The 20,940-nt window shown below is 43.8% G+C and overlaps 1 protein-coding gene across 2 annotated transcripts in view; it reads right to left on the minus strand.

Annotated features, from left to right (window-relative positions):
- Positions 1-20,940, minus strand: part of LOC109908308 (retinoic acid receptor gamma-A-like) — a 136,959-nt gene that overhangs the window by 35,329 nt on the left and 80,690 nt on the right. For both annotated transcript variants that reach the window (XM_031794583.1, XM_031794584.1), the window contains exons 2-3: positions 14,801-14,949; positions 13,991-14,132 (exon numbers count right to left, since the gene is read on the minus strand). In XM_031794583.1, the coding sequence (XP_031650443.1) occupies positions 13,991-14,132; positions 14,801-14,949 (291 nt within the window). The remainder of the gene's footprint in view (positions 1-13,990; positions 14,133-14,800; positions 14,950-20,940) is intronic.

The raw sequence follows: 20,940 nt of genomic DNA on the forward strand, positions 1-20,940 counted from the left end.
ATATATAACCACTCCAGTACCCCTGCACATTGAGTAAGGTACTGACACTGACCTGTATATATAACCACTCCAGTATCCCTGCACATTGAGTAAGGTACTGACACTGACCTGTATATATAACCACTCCAGTACCCCTGCACATTGAGTAAAGTACTGACCTGTATATATAACCACTCCAGTACCCCTGCACATTGAGTAAGATACTGACCTGTATATATAACCACTCCAGTACCCCTGCACATTGAGTAAACTACTGACCTGTATATATAACCACTCCAGTACCCCTGCACATTGAGTAAAGTACTGACCTGTATATATAACCACTCCAGTACCCCTGGTCATTGAGTAAAGTACTGACCTGTATATATAACCACTCCAGTACCCCTGCACATTGAGTAAAGTACTGACCTGTATATATAACCACTCCAGTATCCCTGCACATTGAGTAAGGTACTGACACTGACCTGTATATATAACCACTCCAGTACACCTGCACAATGAGTAAGGTACTGACCTGTATATATAACCACTCCAGTACCCCTGCACATTGAGTAAAGTACTGACCTGTATATATAACCACTCCAGTACAACTGCACATTGAGTAAGGTACTGACACTGACCTGTATATACAACCACTCCAGTACCCCTGCACATTGAGTAAGGTACTGACACTGACCTGTATATATAACCACTCCAGTATCCCTGCACATTGAGTAAGGTACTGACACTGACCTGTATATATAACCACTCCAGTACCCCTGCACATTGAGTAAAGTACTGACCTGTATATATAACCACTCCAGTACCCCTGCACATTGAGTAAAGTACTGACCTGTATATATAACCACTCCAGTACCCCTGCACATTGAGTAAAGTACTGACCTGTATATATAACCACTCCAGTACCCCTGCACATTGAGTAAAGTACTGACCTGTATATATAACCACTCCAGTACCCCTGCACATTGAGTAAGGTACTGACACTGACCTGTATATATAACCACTCCAGTACCCCTGCACATTGAGTAAAGTACTGACACTGACCTGTATATATAACCACTCCAGTACCCCTGCACATTGAGTAAAGTACTGACCTGTATATATAACCACTCCAGTACCCCTGCTCATTGAGTAAAGTACTGACCTGTATATATAACCACTCCAGTACCCCTGCACATTGAGTAAAGTACTGACCTGTATATATAACCACTCCAGTACCCCTGCTCATTGAGTAAAGTACTGACCTGTATATATAACCACTCCAGTACCCCTGCACATTGAGTAAGGTACTGGTACTGACCTGTATATATAACCACTCCAGTACCCCTGCACATTGAGTAAGGTACTGACACTGACCTGTATATATAACCACTCCAGTATCCCTGCACATTGAGTAAGGTACTGACACTGACCTGTATATATAACCACTCCAGTACCCCTGCACATTGAGTAAAGTACTGACCTGTATATATAACCACTCCAGTACCCCTGCACATTGAGTAAGATACTGACCTGTATATATAACCACTCCAGTACCCCTGCACATTGAGTAAAGTACTGACCTGTATATATAACCACTCCAGTACCCCTGCACATTGAGTAAAGTACTGACCTGTATATATAACCACTCCAGTACCCCTGGTCATTGAGTAAAGTACTGACCTGTATATATAACCACTCCAGTACCCCTGCACATTGAGTAAAGTACTGACCTGTATATATAACCACTCCAGTATCCCTGCACATTGAGTAAGGTACTGACACTGACCTGTATATATAACCACTCCAGTACACCTGCACAATGAGTAAGGTACTGACCTGTATATATAACCACTCCAGTACCCCTGCACATTGAGTAAGGTACTGACCTGTATATACAACCACTCCAGTACAAGTGCACATTGAGTAAGGTACTGACACTGACCTGTATATATAAACACTCCAGTACCCCTGCACATTGAGTAAGGTACTGACACTGACCTGTATATATAACCACTCCAGTACCCCTGCACATTGAGTAAAGTACTGACCTGTATATATAACCACTCCAGTACAACTGCACATTGAGTAAGGTACTGACACTGACCTGTATATACAACCACTCCAGTACCCCTGCACATTGAGTAAGGTACTGACACTGACCTGTATATATAACCACTCCAGTATCCCTGCACATTGAGTAAGGTACTGACACTGACCTGTATATATAACCACTCCAGTACCCCTGCACATTGAGTAAAGTACTGACCTGTATATATAACCACTCCAGTACCCCTGCACATTGAGTAAAGTACTGACCTGTATATATAACCACTCCAGTACCCCTGCACATTGAGTAAAGTACTGACCTGTATATATAACCACTCCAGTACCCCTGCACATTGAGTAAGGTACTGACACTGACCTGTATATATAACCACTCCAGTACCCCTGCACATTGAGTAAAGTACTGACCTGTATATATAACCACTCCAGTACCCCTGCACATTGAGTAAGGTACTGACACTGACCTGTATATATAACCACTCCAGTATCCCTGCACATTGAGTAAAGTATTGACCTGTATATATAACCACTCCAGTACCCCTGCACATTGAGTAAGATACTGACCTGTATATATAACCACTCCAGTACCCCTGCACATTGAGTAAAGTACTGACCTGTATATATAACCACTCCAGTACCCCTGCACATTGAGTAAGGTACTGACACTGACCTGTATATATAACCACTCCAGTATCCCTGCACATTGAGTAAAGTACTGACCTGTATATATAACCACTCCAGTACCCCTGCACATTGAGTAAGATACTGACCTGTATATATAACCACTCCAGTACCCCTGCACATTGAGTAAAGTACTGACCTGTATATATAACCACTCCAGTACCCCTGCACATTGAGTAAGGTACTGACCTGTATATATAACCACTCCAGTACCCCTGCACATTGAGTAAAGTACTGACCTGTATATATAACCACTCCAGTACCCCTGCACATTGAGTAAAGTACTGACCTGTATATATAACCACTCCAGTACCCCTGCACATTGAGTAAAGTACTGACCTGTATATATAACCACTCCAGTACCCCTGCACATTGAGTAAAGTACTGACACTGACCTGTATATATAACCACTCCAGTACCCCTGCACATTGAGTAAAGTACTGACCTGTATATATAACCACTCCAGTACCCCTGCTCATTGAGTAAAGTACTGACCTGTATATATAACCACTCCAGTACCCCTGCACATTGAGTAAAGTACTGACCTGTATATATAACCACTCCAGTACCCCTGCTCATTGAGTAAAGTACTGACCTGTTTATATAACCACTCCAGTACCCCTGCACATTGAGTAAGGTACTGGTACTGACCTGTATATATAACCACTCCAGTACCCCTGCACATTGAGTAAGGTACTGACACTGACCTGTATATATAACCACTCCAGTATCCCTGCACATTGAGTAAGGTACTGACACTGACCTGTATATATAACCACTCCAGTACCCCTGCACATTGAGTAAAGTACTGACCTGTATATATAACCACTCCAGTACCCCTGGTCATTGAGTAAAGTACTGACCAGTATATATAACCACTCCAGTACCCCTGCACATTGAGTAAGGTACTGACACTGACCTGTATATATAACCACTCCAGTACACCTGCACAATGAGTAAGGTACTGACCTGTATATATAACCACTCCAGTACCCCTGCACATTGAGTAAGGTACTGACCTGTATATACAACCACTCCAGTACAAGTGCACATTGAGTAAGGTACTGACACTGACCTGTATATACAACCACTCCAGTACAAGTGCACATTGAGTAAGGTACTGACACTGACCTGTATATATAAACACTCCAGTACCCCTGCACATTGAGAAAGTACTGACCTGTATATATAACCACTCCAGTACAACTGCACATTGAGTAAGGTACTGACACTGACCTGTATATACAACCACTCCAGTACCCCTGCACATTGAGTAAGGTACTGACACTGACCTGTATATATAACCACTCCAGTATCCCTGCACATTGAGTAAGGTACTGACACTGACCTGTATATATAACCACTCCAGTACCCCTGCACATTGAGTAAAGTACTGACCTGTATATATAACCACTCCAGTACCCCTGCACATTGAGTAAAGTACTGACCTGTATATATAACCACTCCAGTACCCCTGCACATTGAGTAAAGTACTGACCTGTATATATAACCACTCCAGTACCCCTGCACATTGAGTAAAGTACTGACCTGTATATATAACCACTCCAGTACCCCTGCACATTGAGTAAGGTACTGACACTGACCTGTATATATAACCACTCCAGTATCCCTGCACATTGAGTAAAGTACTGACCTGTATATATAACCACTCCAGTACCCCTGCACATTGAGTAAGATACTGACCTGTATATATAACCACTCCAGTACCCCTGCACATTGAGTAAAGTACTGACCTGTATATATAACCACTCCAGTACCCCTGCACATTGAGTAAGGTACTGACCTGTATATATAACCACTCCAGTACCCCTGCACATTGAGTAAAGTACTGACCTGTATATATAACCACTCCAGTACCCCTGCACATTGAGTAAAGTACTGACCTGTATATATAACCACTCCAGTACCCCTGCACATTGAGTAAAGTACTGACCTGTATATATAACCACTCCAGTACCCCTGCACATTGAGTAAAGTACTGACACTGACCTGTATATATAACCACTCCAGTACCCCTGCACATTGAGTAAAGTACTGACCTGTATATATAACCACTCCAGTACCCCTGCTCATTGAGTAAAGTACTGACCTGTATATATAACCACTCCAGTACCCCTGCACATTGAGTAAAGTACTGACCTGTATATATAACCACTCCAGTACCCCTGCTCATTGAGTAAAGTACTGACCTGTATATATAACCACTCCAGTACCCCTGCACATTGAGTAAGGTACTGGTACTGACCTGTATATATAACCACTCCAGTACCCCTGCACATTGAGTAAGGTACTGACACTGACCTGTATATATAACCACTCCAGTACCCCTGCACATTGAGTAAAGTACTGACCTGTATATATAACCACTCCAGTACCCCTGCACATTGAGTAAGGTACTCACACTGACCTGTATATATAACCACTCCAGTATCCCTGCACATTGAGTAAAGTACTGACCTGTATATATAACCACTCCAGTACCCCTGCACATTGAGTAAGATACTGACCTGTATATATAACCACTCCAGTACCCCTGCACATTGAGTAAAGTACTGACCTGTATATATAACCACTCCAGTACCCCTGCACATTGAGTAAAGTACTGACCTGTATATATAACCACTCCAGTACCCCTGGTCATTGAGTAAAGTACTGACCTGTATATATAACCACTCCAGTACCCCTGCACATTGAGTAAAGTACTGACCTGTATATATAACCACTCCAGTACCCCTGCACATTGAGTAAGGTACTGACACTGACCTGTATATATAACCACTCCAGTACACCTGCACAATGAGTAAGGTACTGACCTGTATATATAACCACTCCAGTACCCCTGCACATTGAGTAAGGTACTGACCTGTATATACAACCACTCCAGTACAAGTGCACATTGAGTAAGGTACTGACACTGACCTGTATATATAAACACTCCAGTACCCCTGCACATTGAGTAAGGTACTGACACTGACCTGTATATATAACCACTCCAGTACAACTGCACATTGAGTAAGGTACTGACACTGACCTGTATATACAACCACTCCAGTACCCCTGCACATTGAGTAAGGTACTGACACTGACCTGTATATATAACCACTCCAGTATCCCTGCACATTGAGTAAGGTACTGACACTGACCTGTATATATAACCACTCCAGTACCCCTGCACATTGAGTAAAGTACTGACCTGTATATATAACCACTCCAGTACCCCTGCACATTGAGTAAAGTACTGACCTGTATATATAACCACTCCAGTACCCCTGCACATTGAGTAAAGTACTGACCTGTATACATAACCACTCCAGTACCCCTGCACATTGAGTAAAGTACTGACCTGTATATATAACCACTCCAGTACCCCTGCACATTGAGTAAGGTACTGACACTGACCTGTATATATAACCACTCCAGTACCCCTGCACATTGAGTAAAGTACTGACACTGACCTGTATATATAACCACTCCAGTACCCCTGCACATTGAGTAAAGTACTGACCTGTATATATAACCACTCCAGTACCCCTGCTCATTGAGTAAAGTACTGACCTGTATATATAACCACTCCAGTACCCCTGCACATTGAGTAAAGTACTGACCTGTATATATAACCACTCCAGTACCCCTGCTCATTGAGTAAAGTACTGACCTGTATATATAACCACTCCAGTACCCCTGCACATTGAGTAAAGTACTGACCTGTATATATAACCACTCCAGTACCCCTGCACATTGAGTAAGGTACTGACACTGACCTGTATATATAACCACTCCAGTACACCTGCACAATGAGTAAGGTACTGACCTGTATATATAACCACTCCAGTACCCCTGCACATTGAGTAAGGTACTGACCTGTATATACAACCACTCCAGTACAAGTGCACATTGAGTAAGGTACTGACACTGACCTGTATATATAAACACTCCAGTACCCCTGCACATTGAGTAAGGTACTGACACTGACCTGTATATATAACCACTCCAGTACCCCTGCACATTGAGTAAAGTACTGACCTGTATATATAACCACTCCAGTACAACTGCACATTGAGTAAGGTACTGACACTGACCTGTATATACAACCACTCCAGTACCCCTGCACATTGAGTAAGGTACTGACACTGACCTGTATATATAACCACTCCAGTATCCCTGCACATTGAGTAAGGTACTGACACTGACCTGTATATATAACCACTCCAGTACCCCTGCACATTGAGTAAAGTACTGACCTGTATATATAACCACTCCAGTACCCCTGCACATTGAGTAAAGTACTGACCTGTATATATAACCACTCCAGTACCCCTGCACATTGAGTAAAGTACTGACCTGTATACATAACCACTCCAGTACCCCTGCACATTGAGTAAAGTACTGACCTGTATATATAACCACTCCAGTACCCCTGCACATTGAGTAAGGTACTGACACTGACCTGTATATATAACCACTCCAGTACCCCTGCACATTGAGTAAAGTACTGACACTGACCTGTATATATAACCACTCCAGTACCCCTGCACATTGAGTAAAGTACTGACCTGTATATATAACCACTCCAGTACCCCTGCTCATTGAGTAAAGTACTGACCTGTATATATAACCACTCCAGTACCCCTGCACATTGAGTAAAGTACTGACCTGTATATATAACCACTCCAGTACCCCTGCTCATTGAGTAAAGTACTGACCTGTATATATAACCACTCCAGTACCCCTGCACATTGAGTAAGGTACTGGTACTGACCTGTATATATAACCACTCCAGTACCCCTGCACATTGAGTAAGGTACTGACACTGACCTGTATATATAACCACTCCAGTATCCCTGCACATTGAGTAAGGTACTGACACTGACCTGTATATATAACCACTCCAGTACCCCTGCACATTGAGTAAAGTACTGACCTGTATATATAACCACTCCAGTACCCCTGCACATTGAGTAAGATACTGACCTGTATATATAACCACTCCAGTACCCCTGCACATTGAGTAAAGTACTGACCTGTATATATAACCACTCCAGTACCCCTGCACATTGAGTAAAGTACTGACCTGTATATATAACCACTCCAGTACCCCTGGTCATTGAGTAAAGTACTGACCTGTATATATAACCACTCCAGTACCCCTGCACATTGAGTAAAGTACTGACCTGTATATATAACCACTCCAGTATCCCTGCACATTGAGTAAGGTACTGACACTGACCTGTATATATAACCACTCCAGTACACCTGCACAATGAGTAAGGTACTGACCTGTATATATAACCACTCCAGTACCCCTGCACATTGAGTAAGGTACTGACCTGTATATACAACCACTCCAGTACAAGTGCACATTGAGTAAGGTACTGACACTGACCTGTATATATAAACACTCCAGTACCCCTGCACATTGAGTAAGGTACTGACACTGACCTGTATATATAACCACTCCAGTACCCCTGCACATTGAGTAAAGTACTGACCTGTATATATAACCACTCCAGTACAACTGCACATTGAGTAAGGTACTGACACTGACCTGTATATACAACCACTCCAGTACCCCTGCACATTGAGTAAGGTACTGACACTGACCTGTATATATAACCACTCCAGTATCCCTGCACATTGAGTAAGGTACTGACACTGACCTGTATATATAACCACTCCAGTACCCCTGCACATTGAGTAAAGTACTGACCTGTATATATAACCACTCCAGTACCCCTGCACATTGAGTAAAGTACTGACCTGTATATATAACCACTCCAGTACCCCTGCACATTGAGTAAAGTACTGACCTGTATATATAACCACTCCAGTACCCCTGCACATTGAGTAAGGTACTGACACTGACCTGTATATATAACCACTCCAGTACCCCTGCACATTGAGTAAAGTACTGACCTGTATATATAACCACTCCAGTACCCCTGCACATTGAGTAAGGTACTGACACTGACCTGTATATATAACCACTCCAGTATCCCTGCACATTGAGTAAAGTATTGACCTGTATATATAACCACTCCAGTACCCCTGCACATTGAGTAAGATACTGACCTGTATATATAACCACTCCAGTACCCCTGCACATTGAGTAAAGTACTGACCTGTATATATAACCACTCCAGTACCCCTGCACATTGAGTAAGGTACTGACACTGACCTGTATATATAACCACTCCAGTATCCCTGCACATTGAGTAAAGTACTGACCTGTATATATAACCACTCCAGTACCCCTGCACATTGAGTAAGATACTGACCTGTATATATAACCACTCCAGTACCCCTGCACATTGAGTAAGGTACTGACCTGTATATATAACCACTCCAGTACCCCTGCACATTGAGTAAGGTACTGACCTGTATATATAACCACTCCAGTATCCCTGCACATTGAGTAAAGTACTGACCTGTATATATAACCACTCCAGTACCCCTGCACATTGAGTAAGATACTGACACTGACCTATATATATAACCACTCCAGTACCCCTGCACATTGAGTAAGGTACTGACACTGACCTGTATATATAACCACTCCAGTACCCCTGCACATTGAGTAAAGTACTGACCTGTATATATAACCACTCCAGTACCCCTGCACATTGAGTAAAGTACTGACCTGTATATATAACCACTCCAGTACCCCTGCACATTGAGTAAAGTACTGACCTGTATATATAACCACTCCAGTACCCCTGGTCATTGAGTATAGTACTGACCTGTATATATAACCACTCCAGTACCCCTGCACATTGAGTAAGATACTGACACTGACCTATATATATAACCACTCCAGTACCCCTGCACATTGAGTAAGATACTGACACTGACCTATATATACCTGTATATACTTGCATTCTCTTTCTTTAACTCACATCGTAGTTCTTGTGTGGTTTTTATTTAAATTTATATTATTATATTATCATTATTATTATCTATATTTTCATTATCTATTTTATCTATATTATTATTATCTATATAATCTCCATTATCATGATCTATATTATCATTAACTACATTATTATTATCTATATTATTATCTATATTATCATTTGTTTCTATATTATTATTATGATCTATATTACCAAATCAAATCAAATGTATTTATATAGCCCTTCGTACATCAGCTGATATCTCAAAGTGCTGTACAGAAACCCAGCCTAAAACCCCAAACAGCAAGCAATGCAGGTGTAGAAGAAACCTAGAGAGGAACCAGGCTATGTGGGGTGGCCAGTCCTCTTCTGACTGTGCCGGGTGGAGATTATAACAGAACATGGCCAAGATGTTCATTATCTATGTTACTATTATCTATATTATTATTATTATCATCTATATTATCTATATTATTATTATCTATATTATCTATATTATTTGTATCTATATTATTATTCTTTATATTATCTATATCATTATCTATAGTACTATAATCTATATTATTATCTATATTATTATTATCTATATCATTATCTATAGTACTATAATCTATATTATTATCTATATTATTATTATCTATATTATCATTATTATCTATATTATTATTATCTATATCATTATCTATAGTACTATAATCTATATTATTATCTATATTATTATTATCTATATTATTATTATCTATATTATCATTATTATCTATATTATTATTATCTATATCATTATCTATAGTACTATAATCTATATTATCTATATTATTTGTATCTATATTATTATTCTTTATATTATCTATATCATTATCTATAGTACTATAATCTATATTATTATCTATATTATTATTATCTATATTATCATTATTATCTATATTATTATCTATAGTACTATAATCTATATTATTATCTATATTATTATTATCTATATTATCATTATTATCTATATTATTATTATCTATATCATTACTATCTATATTATTATTTATATTAATATTAGCATTATTATTATCACTGAATTGTTGGGAAAGAGGTCTCAAGGTAAGAATTTCACTGTTCTGTTTTACACCTGTTGTATCCTGTGCACGCGGTGAAAAAACTTTGACACTTGAAACTTAAGTTAACCATTGAGTTGACCAGTAAGCATGGCCTCCCTCCCTCCCTCCCTCCCTCCCTCCCTCCCTCCCTCCCTCCCTCCCTCCCTCCCTCCCTCCCTCCCTCCTCCCTCCCTCCCTCCCTCCCTCCCTCCCTCCCTCCCTCCCTCCCTCCCTCCCTCCCTCCCCTCCCTCCCTCCCTCCCTCCCTCCCTCCCTCCCTCCCTCCCTCCCTCCCTCTCTCTCTCTCTCCCCCCCTCCCCTCCCCCCCTCCCTCCCTCCCTCCCTCGCTCCCTCCCTCTCTCTCTCTCTCCCTCCCTCCCTCCCTCCCTCCCTCCCTCCCTCCCTCCCTCCCTCCCTCCCTCCCTCCCTCCCTCCCTCCCTCCCTCCCTCTCTCTCTCTCTCCCCCCTCCCCTCCCCCCCTCCCTCCCTCCCTCCCTCGCTCCCTCCCTCCCTCCCTCCCATTCTTTCCTTCCTCTCAGGATATCCAGAAATAGCAGAGGGACAATGTGATCTCAGTCCTGACACACATCCCACAAAAACAGTACACCTATATACATGTCCCATGGGCAAACTGCCTGCCACTCACTCACACACACTGTTACACTCACATCACTTACAATCCCTGAAAGTAGAGCCCTGTGTGGCTGAAAGTGCTACAGCTTCTGTCTTTGTCACAACAGAAGTATCAGTTGGTGCCAACTCATTCACCACTGAGATGACAGTGTGAATAAAACATGGAAGGTGTTGGCAATGTGAGGGTGTGTTGAGAGTGAGATGACTGATGAAACAGGAAGACAGAGGCTGTGTCACAAATGGCACCCTATGCCCATAGGGCTATGGTGAAAAGTAGTGCACTATATAGGGAATAGGGTGCCATTTGGGACTTAAGCAGACTCATTTTGGTAACATGATTAGTCATAAGGTTGGTACTGTGCCCAGTCTTTCCAAATCACTACCCTGCTGTTTCTCCTCATACTTCCTCTTAGGTCAGTGGTCACCAACCTTTTCTGAGTCCAGATCACATTCTGAGTCAAAATGCTAGCCGAGATCTACCGCTCAGATACATTTTTTAACATGACCTAAACACGTAAGCCTATGCAACATTAACCAATTAAAGTTCTGTGAGGTTTATGCAATGGTCTGAGAGTGTTCTCACATATAGGCCTCTTTAAAAGAACCAATCTCAGTCCTCATAAAAGTGAACTCTGGGGTGAAAAAGCTGAAGAACTCAGTTCTCTTTGTATTCACACTGCCCTTGCCTTTGAATGAGGACTAAACACTTAAAAAAAAATTCCCATCACACTATTCCAACCCCACAATTGAATAAACAGTTTATGAAGCTCTCTTAGCCTACAGATCACATCTTACAAACAAACAATCAAAACAAGCAATCAGAACTGAACTCCATATACACTACAATTCATCCCATCCCACATCCCTCATCCCATCCCACATCCCTCAGCCCCTCTTACGTCTCTCATCCCATCCCACATCCCTCATCCCCTCTTACGTCTCTCATCCCATCCCACATCCCTCATCCCCTCTTACGTCTCTCATCCCATCCCACATCCCTCATCTCATCCCACATCCCTCAGCCCCTCTTACGTCTCTCATCCCATCCCACATCCCTCATCTCATCCCACATCCCTCAGCCCCTCTTATGTCTCTCATCCCATCCCACATCCCTCATCTCATCCCACATCCCTCAGCCCCTCTTACGTCTCTCATCCCATCCCACATCCCTCATCTCATCCCACATCCCTCAGCCCCTCTTACGTCTCTCATCCCATCCCACATCCCTCATCCCCTCTTACGTCTCTCATCCCATCCCACATCCCTCATCCCCTCTTACGTCTCTCATCCCATCCCACATCCCTCATCTCATCCCACATCCCTCAGCCCCTCTTACGTCTCTCATCCCATCCCACATCCCTCATCCCCTCTTACGTCTCTCATCCCATCCCACATCCCTCATCTCATCCCACATCCCTCAGCCCCTCTTACGTCTCTCATCCCATCCCACATCCCTCATCTCATCCCACATCCCTCAGCCCCTCTTACGTCTCTCATCCCATCCCACATCCCTCATCCCCTCTTACGTCTCTCATCCCATCCCACATCCCTCATCTCATCCCACATCCCTCAGCCCCTCTTACATCTCTCATCCCATCCCACATCCCTCATCCCATCCCACATCCCTCAGCCCCTCTTACGTCTCTCATCCCATCCCACATCCCTCATCCCCTCTTACGTCTCTCATCCCATCCCACATCCCTCATCCCCTCTTACGTCTCTCATCCCATCCCACATCCCTCATCCCCTCTTACGTCTCTCATCCCATCCCACATCCCTCATCTCATCCCACATCCCTCAGCCCCTCTTATGTCTCTCATCCCATCCCACATCCCTCATCCCATCCCACATCCCTCAGCCCCTCTTACGTCTCTCATCCCATCCCACATCCCTCATCCCCTCTTATGTCTCTCATCCCATCCCACATCCCTCATCCCCTCTTACGTCTCTCATCCCATCCCACATCCCTCATCTCATCCCACATCCCTCAGCCCCTCTTATGTCTCTCATCCCATCCCACATCCCTCATCCCATCCTACATCCCTCATCCCATCCCACATCCCTCAGCCCTTCTTACGTCTCTCATCCCATCCCACATCCCTCATCCCATCCCACATCCCTCATCCCATCCCACATCCCTCAGCCCCTCTTACGTTTCTCATCCCATCCCACATCCCTCAACCCATCCCACATCCCTCATCCCATCCCACATTCCTCAGCCCCTCTTACGTCTCTCATCCCATCCCACATCCCTAATCCCTCATCCCATCCCACATCCCTCAGCCCCTCTTACGTCTCTCATCCCATCCCACATCCCTCAACCCACCCCACATCCCTCATCCCATCCCACATCCCTCATCCCATCCCTCATCCCATCCCACATCTCTCATCCCATCCCACATCCCTCAGCCCCTCTTACGTTTCTCATCCCATCCCACATCCCATCCCACATCCCTCAGCCCCTCTTACGTCTCTCATCCCATCCCACATCCCTAATCCCATCCCACATCCCTCAGCCCCTCTTACGTCTCTCATCCCATCCCACATCCCTCATCCCATCCCACCCCACATCCCTCATCCCATCCCACATCCCTCATCCCATCCCACATCCCTCAGCCCCTCTTACGTCTCTCACCTTCCTTGGACATGCCGACCTCAAAGCACTTCTGCAGTCGGCAGTACTGGCAGCGGTTCCTGGTGACCTTGTTTATCTGGCAGTTCTTGTCTCGGTGGCAGGTGTACACCATGTTCTTCTGGATACTGCGTCGGAAGAAACCCTGGAGACATCAACAGAGATATATAGATATAGATATAGATAGATTGGAGAAATAGAGATAGAGAGAGCAAGCGAGAGAGAGAATGAGAGTGTGCGAGCGAGAGAGAGAGAGAGAGAGAGAGAGAGAGAGAGAGAGAAAGAGAGAGAGAGAGGAGAGATGGAGAGAGAGCGATAGGAAGAGAGAGAGAGAGAGAGAGAGAGAGAGAGAGAGAGAGAGGAGAGATGGAGAGAGAGCGATAGGAAGAGAGAGAGAGAGAGAGAGAGAGAGAGAGAGAGAGAGAGAGAGAGAGAGAGAGAGAGAGAGAGAGAGAGAAAAGAACAGATTAAATACTATATAGGGAGTGACAAACAGACTGAGAAACTAACAGAGAGAATGATCATGAAATATGGTTGAATGGAATAGAATGAACGACATTGTAACGGTCACGTATCCGGCTGCTTTATTTCAACCTTTCATGTATGTTTGTACTGTTATGATTTCCTCATCCAGGATTCTTTATGTTACATTATTATGGTAATGTCTCAATATCATGATCTTCTATACTTTTACTTTTATGTCTCACACTTAGTTTTTTGTGTGTGTGTGTCTTGTCAGTGTTAAGTTTGAGTTTTGTGTGTGTATTTGCAGTGATGATGAGGAAGATGAAGATGAAGCAGGGGCTTCCTCACCTTGCAGCCCTCACATGAGCTGACTCCGTAATGGTATCCAGAGGACTTGTCCTGGCACACGAAGCAGGGTTTGTAGATGCGTGGTGGGGGAGGTGGAGAGGGAGAGCTGGGGACCATCTCCTCAGAGCTGGTGCTCTGGGTCTCCACCGCTACAGAGAGAAGAGTAAAGAGGTTTATTTGTTGATTGATTTTATTACGTTTTAGCTTGCAGTCGAATAGAGTTGTTAGCGAGCCTTTATGGTGCAGTTTCATTCACTCATGCTAAGGTTAGAACACACCAATTAAAGACAGGCGAGAGGTTTTGGCTGACTATTGGTGGGGAGAAGACTGACATTTTACATTTAGGGTTTGTGTGTCAGGGGGTGCAGATGCTCTTATCCAGAGCGACTTACAGTTCTGCATTCATCTTAAGACAGCAAGGTGGGACAACCACATCACTGGCATAGAAAGTACACTTTTCCTCAATAAAGTAGATAGCAAACTCAGAGCAGTTAGGAGGTAGGAGGTAGGAGAGGAAAGAGTCACTGTTAGTTCACTAAAGGCTTTTCATTTATTTTATTTAGGATGGGGTGCGAGGGGGGTGCTGTGGGATTTTTTTGGATACACTTTGAAGAGGTAGGGTTTCAAATGTTTTCAGAAGATGGGCAAGGACTCTGCTGTCCTAGCTTCAGGGGGAAGATGGTTCCACCAATGGGGTGCCAGGACAAAGAAGAGCTTGGACTGGGCTGAGCGGGAGCTGCCCTCCTGTAGGGGTGGGAGGGCCAAAAGACCAGAGGTGGAAGGACGGCGTACTCGGGTTGGGGGTGTAGGGTTTTAGCATAGCCCCCCCCCTCTGAGCAGGGCCCTCAGGTCACAGATCAGAGATTAGTGTGCCTTTTAGAGCTGGGAGGGGCTCAGATTGACAGAGGTAAAGAAAACAAACAGTTTAACAGCAGGCAGATAACTGACAATAAGTGGAGGCGTAATTGATTAGATTGACAGATCTCAGTCTCTGATAAGGACTGGTAGCTGAATGGGCAGGGCTGTTGCAGCAGCTAGGGATTCCTCAGTCATTCCAAAACAGCCTACTGACTGACTCACTGGGACCGGCATCCACTTAACACAACCTCAGGACAAATCTAGCACACACCGGACAAGGTAGCTAAGTTGTAAGGAGATGAGAGACCAAAATGTAGAAAGAAGTCTCACTGCTGCAGACTGCAGACTTCTGCCAACCCTGTTCAAACCCAGTCATACAAGCTGATTGTCGTACCACTGACGTCACATGCTCCTGATGTTCTAAATAAGGTCATTGTGCACTGAGCTATGCATTGTATGGATTCCATAAGCCATAAGCCACACACTCACACAGGAGCACAAAACACAACATGCACACCGGCGCGCATACACATTACATACCCACACACACCAGGCCCTCAAACATGCTAGTTAACATTGCAAACTCTCAGTAAGAGACACACCCCTCCCTAAAAACACTTCTTTCAACTTTCACGCCCCGGTCGCCCCTCAAACTTCAACCTCCAAATTTCTCCAGCCCCAGCCTCCAAAACACACCACCCCCTGACACACAAACCCTATTTTCTCTTGTTTCCTGGCCCTAAATTCCTCAGCTAGGCCCTGTCAGGGTTTAATAGTGGGCCAGGCTTATGAATTGGCCTATAAAGGCAGTCTCATAGCTGGCCAGGCCTTTATTAGGATTCAGTCACCTTGGGCAGCTATTCACACCAGCAGCTGTAGGCCCAGGCCCGTCAAAAAGCAGCACCAATCATAAAATAAAAAAACAGGGAGGCTAACCATTACTAACCATTACTGCCCACACCACCCCCTAGCACCTTCAATGGAAACCACAGGGCTAGCCTAAACTACCTATACCCCACCCCCTCCTCAGTCCCCCTTTCTACCTCTAGTCCCACTTCCCTCCGCAGTCCCCCTTCCCTCCTCCAGTCCCCCTTCCCTCCTCCAGTCCCCCTTCCCTCCTCCAGTCCCCCTTCCCTTCTCCAGTTCCCCTTCCCTCCTCCAGTCCCTCTTCCCTTCTCCAGTCCCCCTTTCCACCTCTAGTCCCCCTTTCCACCTCCAGTCCCCCTTCCCTCCTCCAGTCCCCCTTCCCTCCTCCAGTCCCCCTTCCCTCCTCCAGTTCCCCTTCCCTCCTCCAGTCTTCCTTCCCTCCTCCAGTACCCTTCCCTCCTCCAGTCTTCCTTCCCTCCTCCAGTTCCCCTTCCCTCCTCCAGTCCCCCTTCCCTCCTCCAGTTCCCCTTCCCTCCTCCAGTCTTCCTTCTCTCCTCCAGGTCCCCTTCCCTCCTCCAGTCTTCCTTCCCTCCTCAGTCCCCCTTCCCTCCTCAGCCCCCCTTCCCTCCTCCAGTCTTCCTTCTCTCCTCCAGTTCCCCTTCCCTCCTCCAGTCTTCCTTCCCTCCTCAGCCCCCCTTCCCTCCTCAGTCCCCCTTCCCTCCTCAGCCCCCCTTCCCTTCTCTCCTCTCCCGTTTCCCTCCTCTTCTCTCACACCCTGGGCTCAAACCAAACCACCAGCTTGCCTTTTGACAACTACTACTGCTACTACAACAACTCCTCCTACTACTACTGCTACTACTATTACTACTACTACCACCACTACTACTACTGCTACTGCTAGTACTACCACCATTAGTACTAGTGCTACTACTACTACTACTACTACTGCTACCACAACAACTACTGCTACTCCTACTTCTACTCCTACTGCTACTACTTCTCCTGCTACTCCTACTGCTATTACTACTGCTACTACTACCACCACTACTCCTACTGCTACTACCACTACTAGTACTGCTACTACCACTATTACTACTACCACTAGTACTACTGCTACTCCTACTGCTACTACCTCTACTACTACCACCACCACTACTACTGCTACTACTACTACTACTACTACTACTGCTACTACCACTACTGCTACTACAACTACTGCTACCACTACTACTACTACTACAACAACTCCTCCTCCTTCTACTACTGCTACTACTGCTACTACTACCACCACTACTACTGCTACTACTACCACCAACACCACTACTACTACTACTACTACTACTACTACTCCCACTACTACTAATACTACTACAACAACAACAACAACTCCTCCTACAACTACTGCTACTCCTACTGCTACTACTACTCCTACTACTACAACAACTCCTCCTACTACTACTGCTACTGCTACTACTACCACCACCACTACTACTACTACTACTTCTCCTACTATTACTACTACTTCTCCTACTACTACTACTACTACTACTACTGCTACTACTGCTACTACTACCACCACTAATTGTACTACTGCTACCACCACTACTACTACTTCTCCTCCTACTACTACTAGTACAACAACAACTCCTCCTCCTACTACTACTACTGATACTACTGATACTACTGCTACTACTACCACCACTACTGCTACAACTTATGCTACCACGACTACTACTACTTCTCCTACTCCTACTACTACCACCTCTACTACTACTACTACTCCTACTCCTACTGCTACTACTATTACTACCACTACCACTTCTACTGCTGCTACTACAACAACTCCTCATACTACTGCTACTACTCCTACTACTTCTCCTACTACTACTACTACTACTGCTACTACTACCACCACTAATACTACTACTGCTACCACCACTACTACTACTTCTCCTCCTACTACTACTGCTACCACCACTACTACTACTGCTACTCCTACTGCTACTACTACCACCACTACTACTACTGCTACTACTACTACTATTGCTACCTTGACTACTACTACTTCTCCTACTCCTACTACTGCCATTACTACTACTGCTACTGCTACCACTTCTACTACTGCTACTACAACTCATCATACTACTGCTACTACTATTACTACTACTACTATTACTACTACTGCTACTACTACAACTACTTATCCTACTCCTACTACTACCATTACTACTACTGCTACCACTTCTACTACTGCTACTATTGCTACTACTATTACTACTACTACAATTACTCCTACTACTGCTACTATTACTGCTACTACTACTACTACTTACTCCTGCTCATTCTACTACTACTACTATTACTGCTACTGCTACTACTACTACTACTACTGCAGCTACTACTACTACTACTACTACTACTACTACTGTTGCTACTACTACTGCTGCTACTACTGCTGCTACTACTACTACTCTTACTACTCCTACTATTACTACTATTACTACTACTACTACTACTACTACTGCTACTACTGCTACTGCTACTATTACTGCTACTACTAATACTACTGTTACTACTACTACTATTGCTCCTACTACTGCTACTATTACTGCTACTACTACTATTACTACCACTACTACTACTACTACTACTACTACTTCTACTACTATTACTACCACTACTACTACAACTATTACTCGTACTACTACTCCTACTGCTACTACTACTACTACTATAACCATTACTACTACTACTACTACTACTACTACTCCTACAACTGCTACTACTGCTACTACTACTACTCATACTGCTACTACTATTACTACCACCACTACTGCTACTACAACTATTACTACTACTACTACTCCTACTGCTACTACTATTACTACCACCACTACTACTACTACTACTACTATTACTACTACGCCAACTCCTACTACTACTACTACTACTGCTACTACTACTGCTACTACTATTACGACAACTCCTACTACTACTACTATTACTACTACGACAACTCCTACTACTACTACTGCTACTACTACTGCTACTACTATTACTACCACATCTACTACTACTACTACTAATACCACTACTACTACTACTACTACTACTACTATTACTACTAAGCCAACTCCTACTCCTACTACTACTACTGCTACTACTACTGCTACTACTATTATGACAACTCCTACTACTACTACTATTTGTCACGTTCTGACCTTTATTTCCTTTGTTTTGTATTTATTTAGTATGGTCAGGGCGTGAGTTGGGTGGGCAGTCTATGTTTGTTTTTCTATGATTTGGGTATTTCTATGTTTCAGCCTAGTATGGTTCTCAATCAGAGGCAGGTGTCATTAGTTGTCTCTGATTGAGAATCATACTTAGGTAGCCTGGGTTGCACTGTTTGTTTGTGGGTGATTGTCTATGTTGTAGCTTCACGGTCGTCATTTGTTTATTGTTTTGTATACAGTGTCAGTACTTTCTTTATTAAAGATTTACCATGGACACTTACGACGCCGCATTTTGGTCCGATCCTTCTCGCCTCTCCTCTTCAGATGAAGAGGAGGACGCCCGTGACACTATTACTACTACGACAACTCCTACTACTACTACTGCTACTACTACTGCTACTACTATTACTACCACATCTACTACTACCACTACTAATACCACTACTATTACTACTACTCCTGCTAGAGATAATCATTGACGATACTGACAGCAATATGTCAGCTATCTGACACTGCTTTCTGTTCAACATTTTTTCACATCAAACGATATTCAAATTCCTTTGCTTAAATTCAACACATCTTACTGCTGCTAATACTGCAGCTACTGCAACTAGATCATCATTGATGATAAACAGCACTGACACAGTATGGAATCTGAGAGCCATTTGACCACTTCATGCAAATAATATTTTTTTATATACATTTTACATCAAACTATATTGTAATTCCTTTGCCTAAATCCATTAAAAACCTATTTGACCTTACTGATACTGCTGCTGCTGATACTGGAGCTAATCATTGATGATAACTAAAGCAGCAATATGTTATTGGATTGGAGAGCCATTTGTCACCAGCTGCTTACTGTCAAGCGTATTCTTTTCTCATACATTTTCATATCAAACTAACCGTATTCTAAGTCTACAGCCTAAATTCCTAAATGTCTAACAGCTTCATTGTGCTTGAGGAAAATGTGTTTTAGATCAGTCTCAGGAACAGTCCCAACACTCAAGTAACAAATCAACCTCTCTACTCTAACCATTCCTTAAAACAGATGACTGTGTCTGTGACCCAAATGGACACCTTTTCCCTATTGTGCACTACTTTGGACCAGAGCCCTATGGGCCCAGGTCAAAAACGGTGCTCTAAATAGGGAATAGGGTGCTATTTGGTATGCACACTGCT

This window comes from Oncorhynchus kisutch, linkage group LG17 (assembly GCF_002021735.2).
Source record: "Oncorhynchus kisutch isolate 150728-3 linkage group LG17, Okis_V2, whole genome shotgun sequence".
Taxonomy (NCBI): domain Eukaryota; kingdom Metazoa; phylum Chordata; class Actinopteri; order Salmoniformes; family Salmonidae; genus Oncorhynchus; species Oncorhynchus kisutch.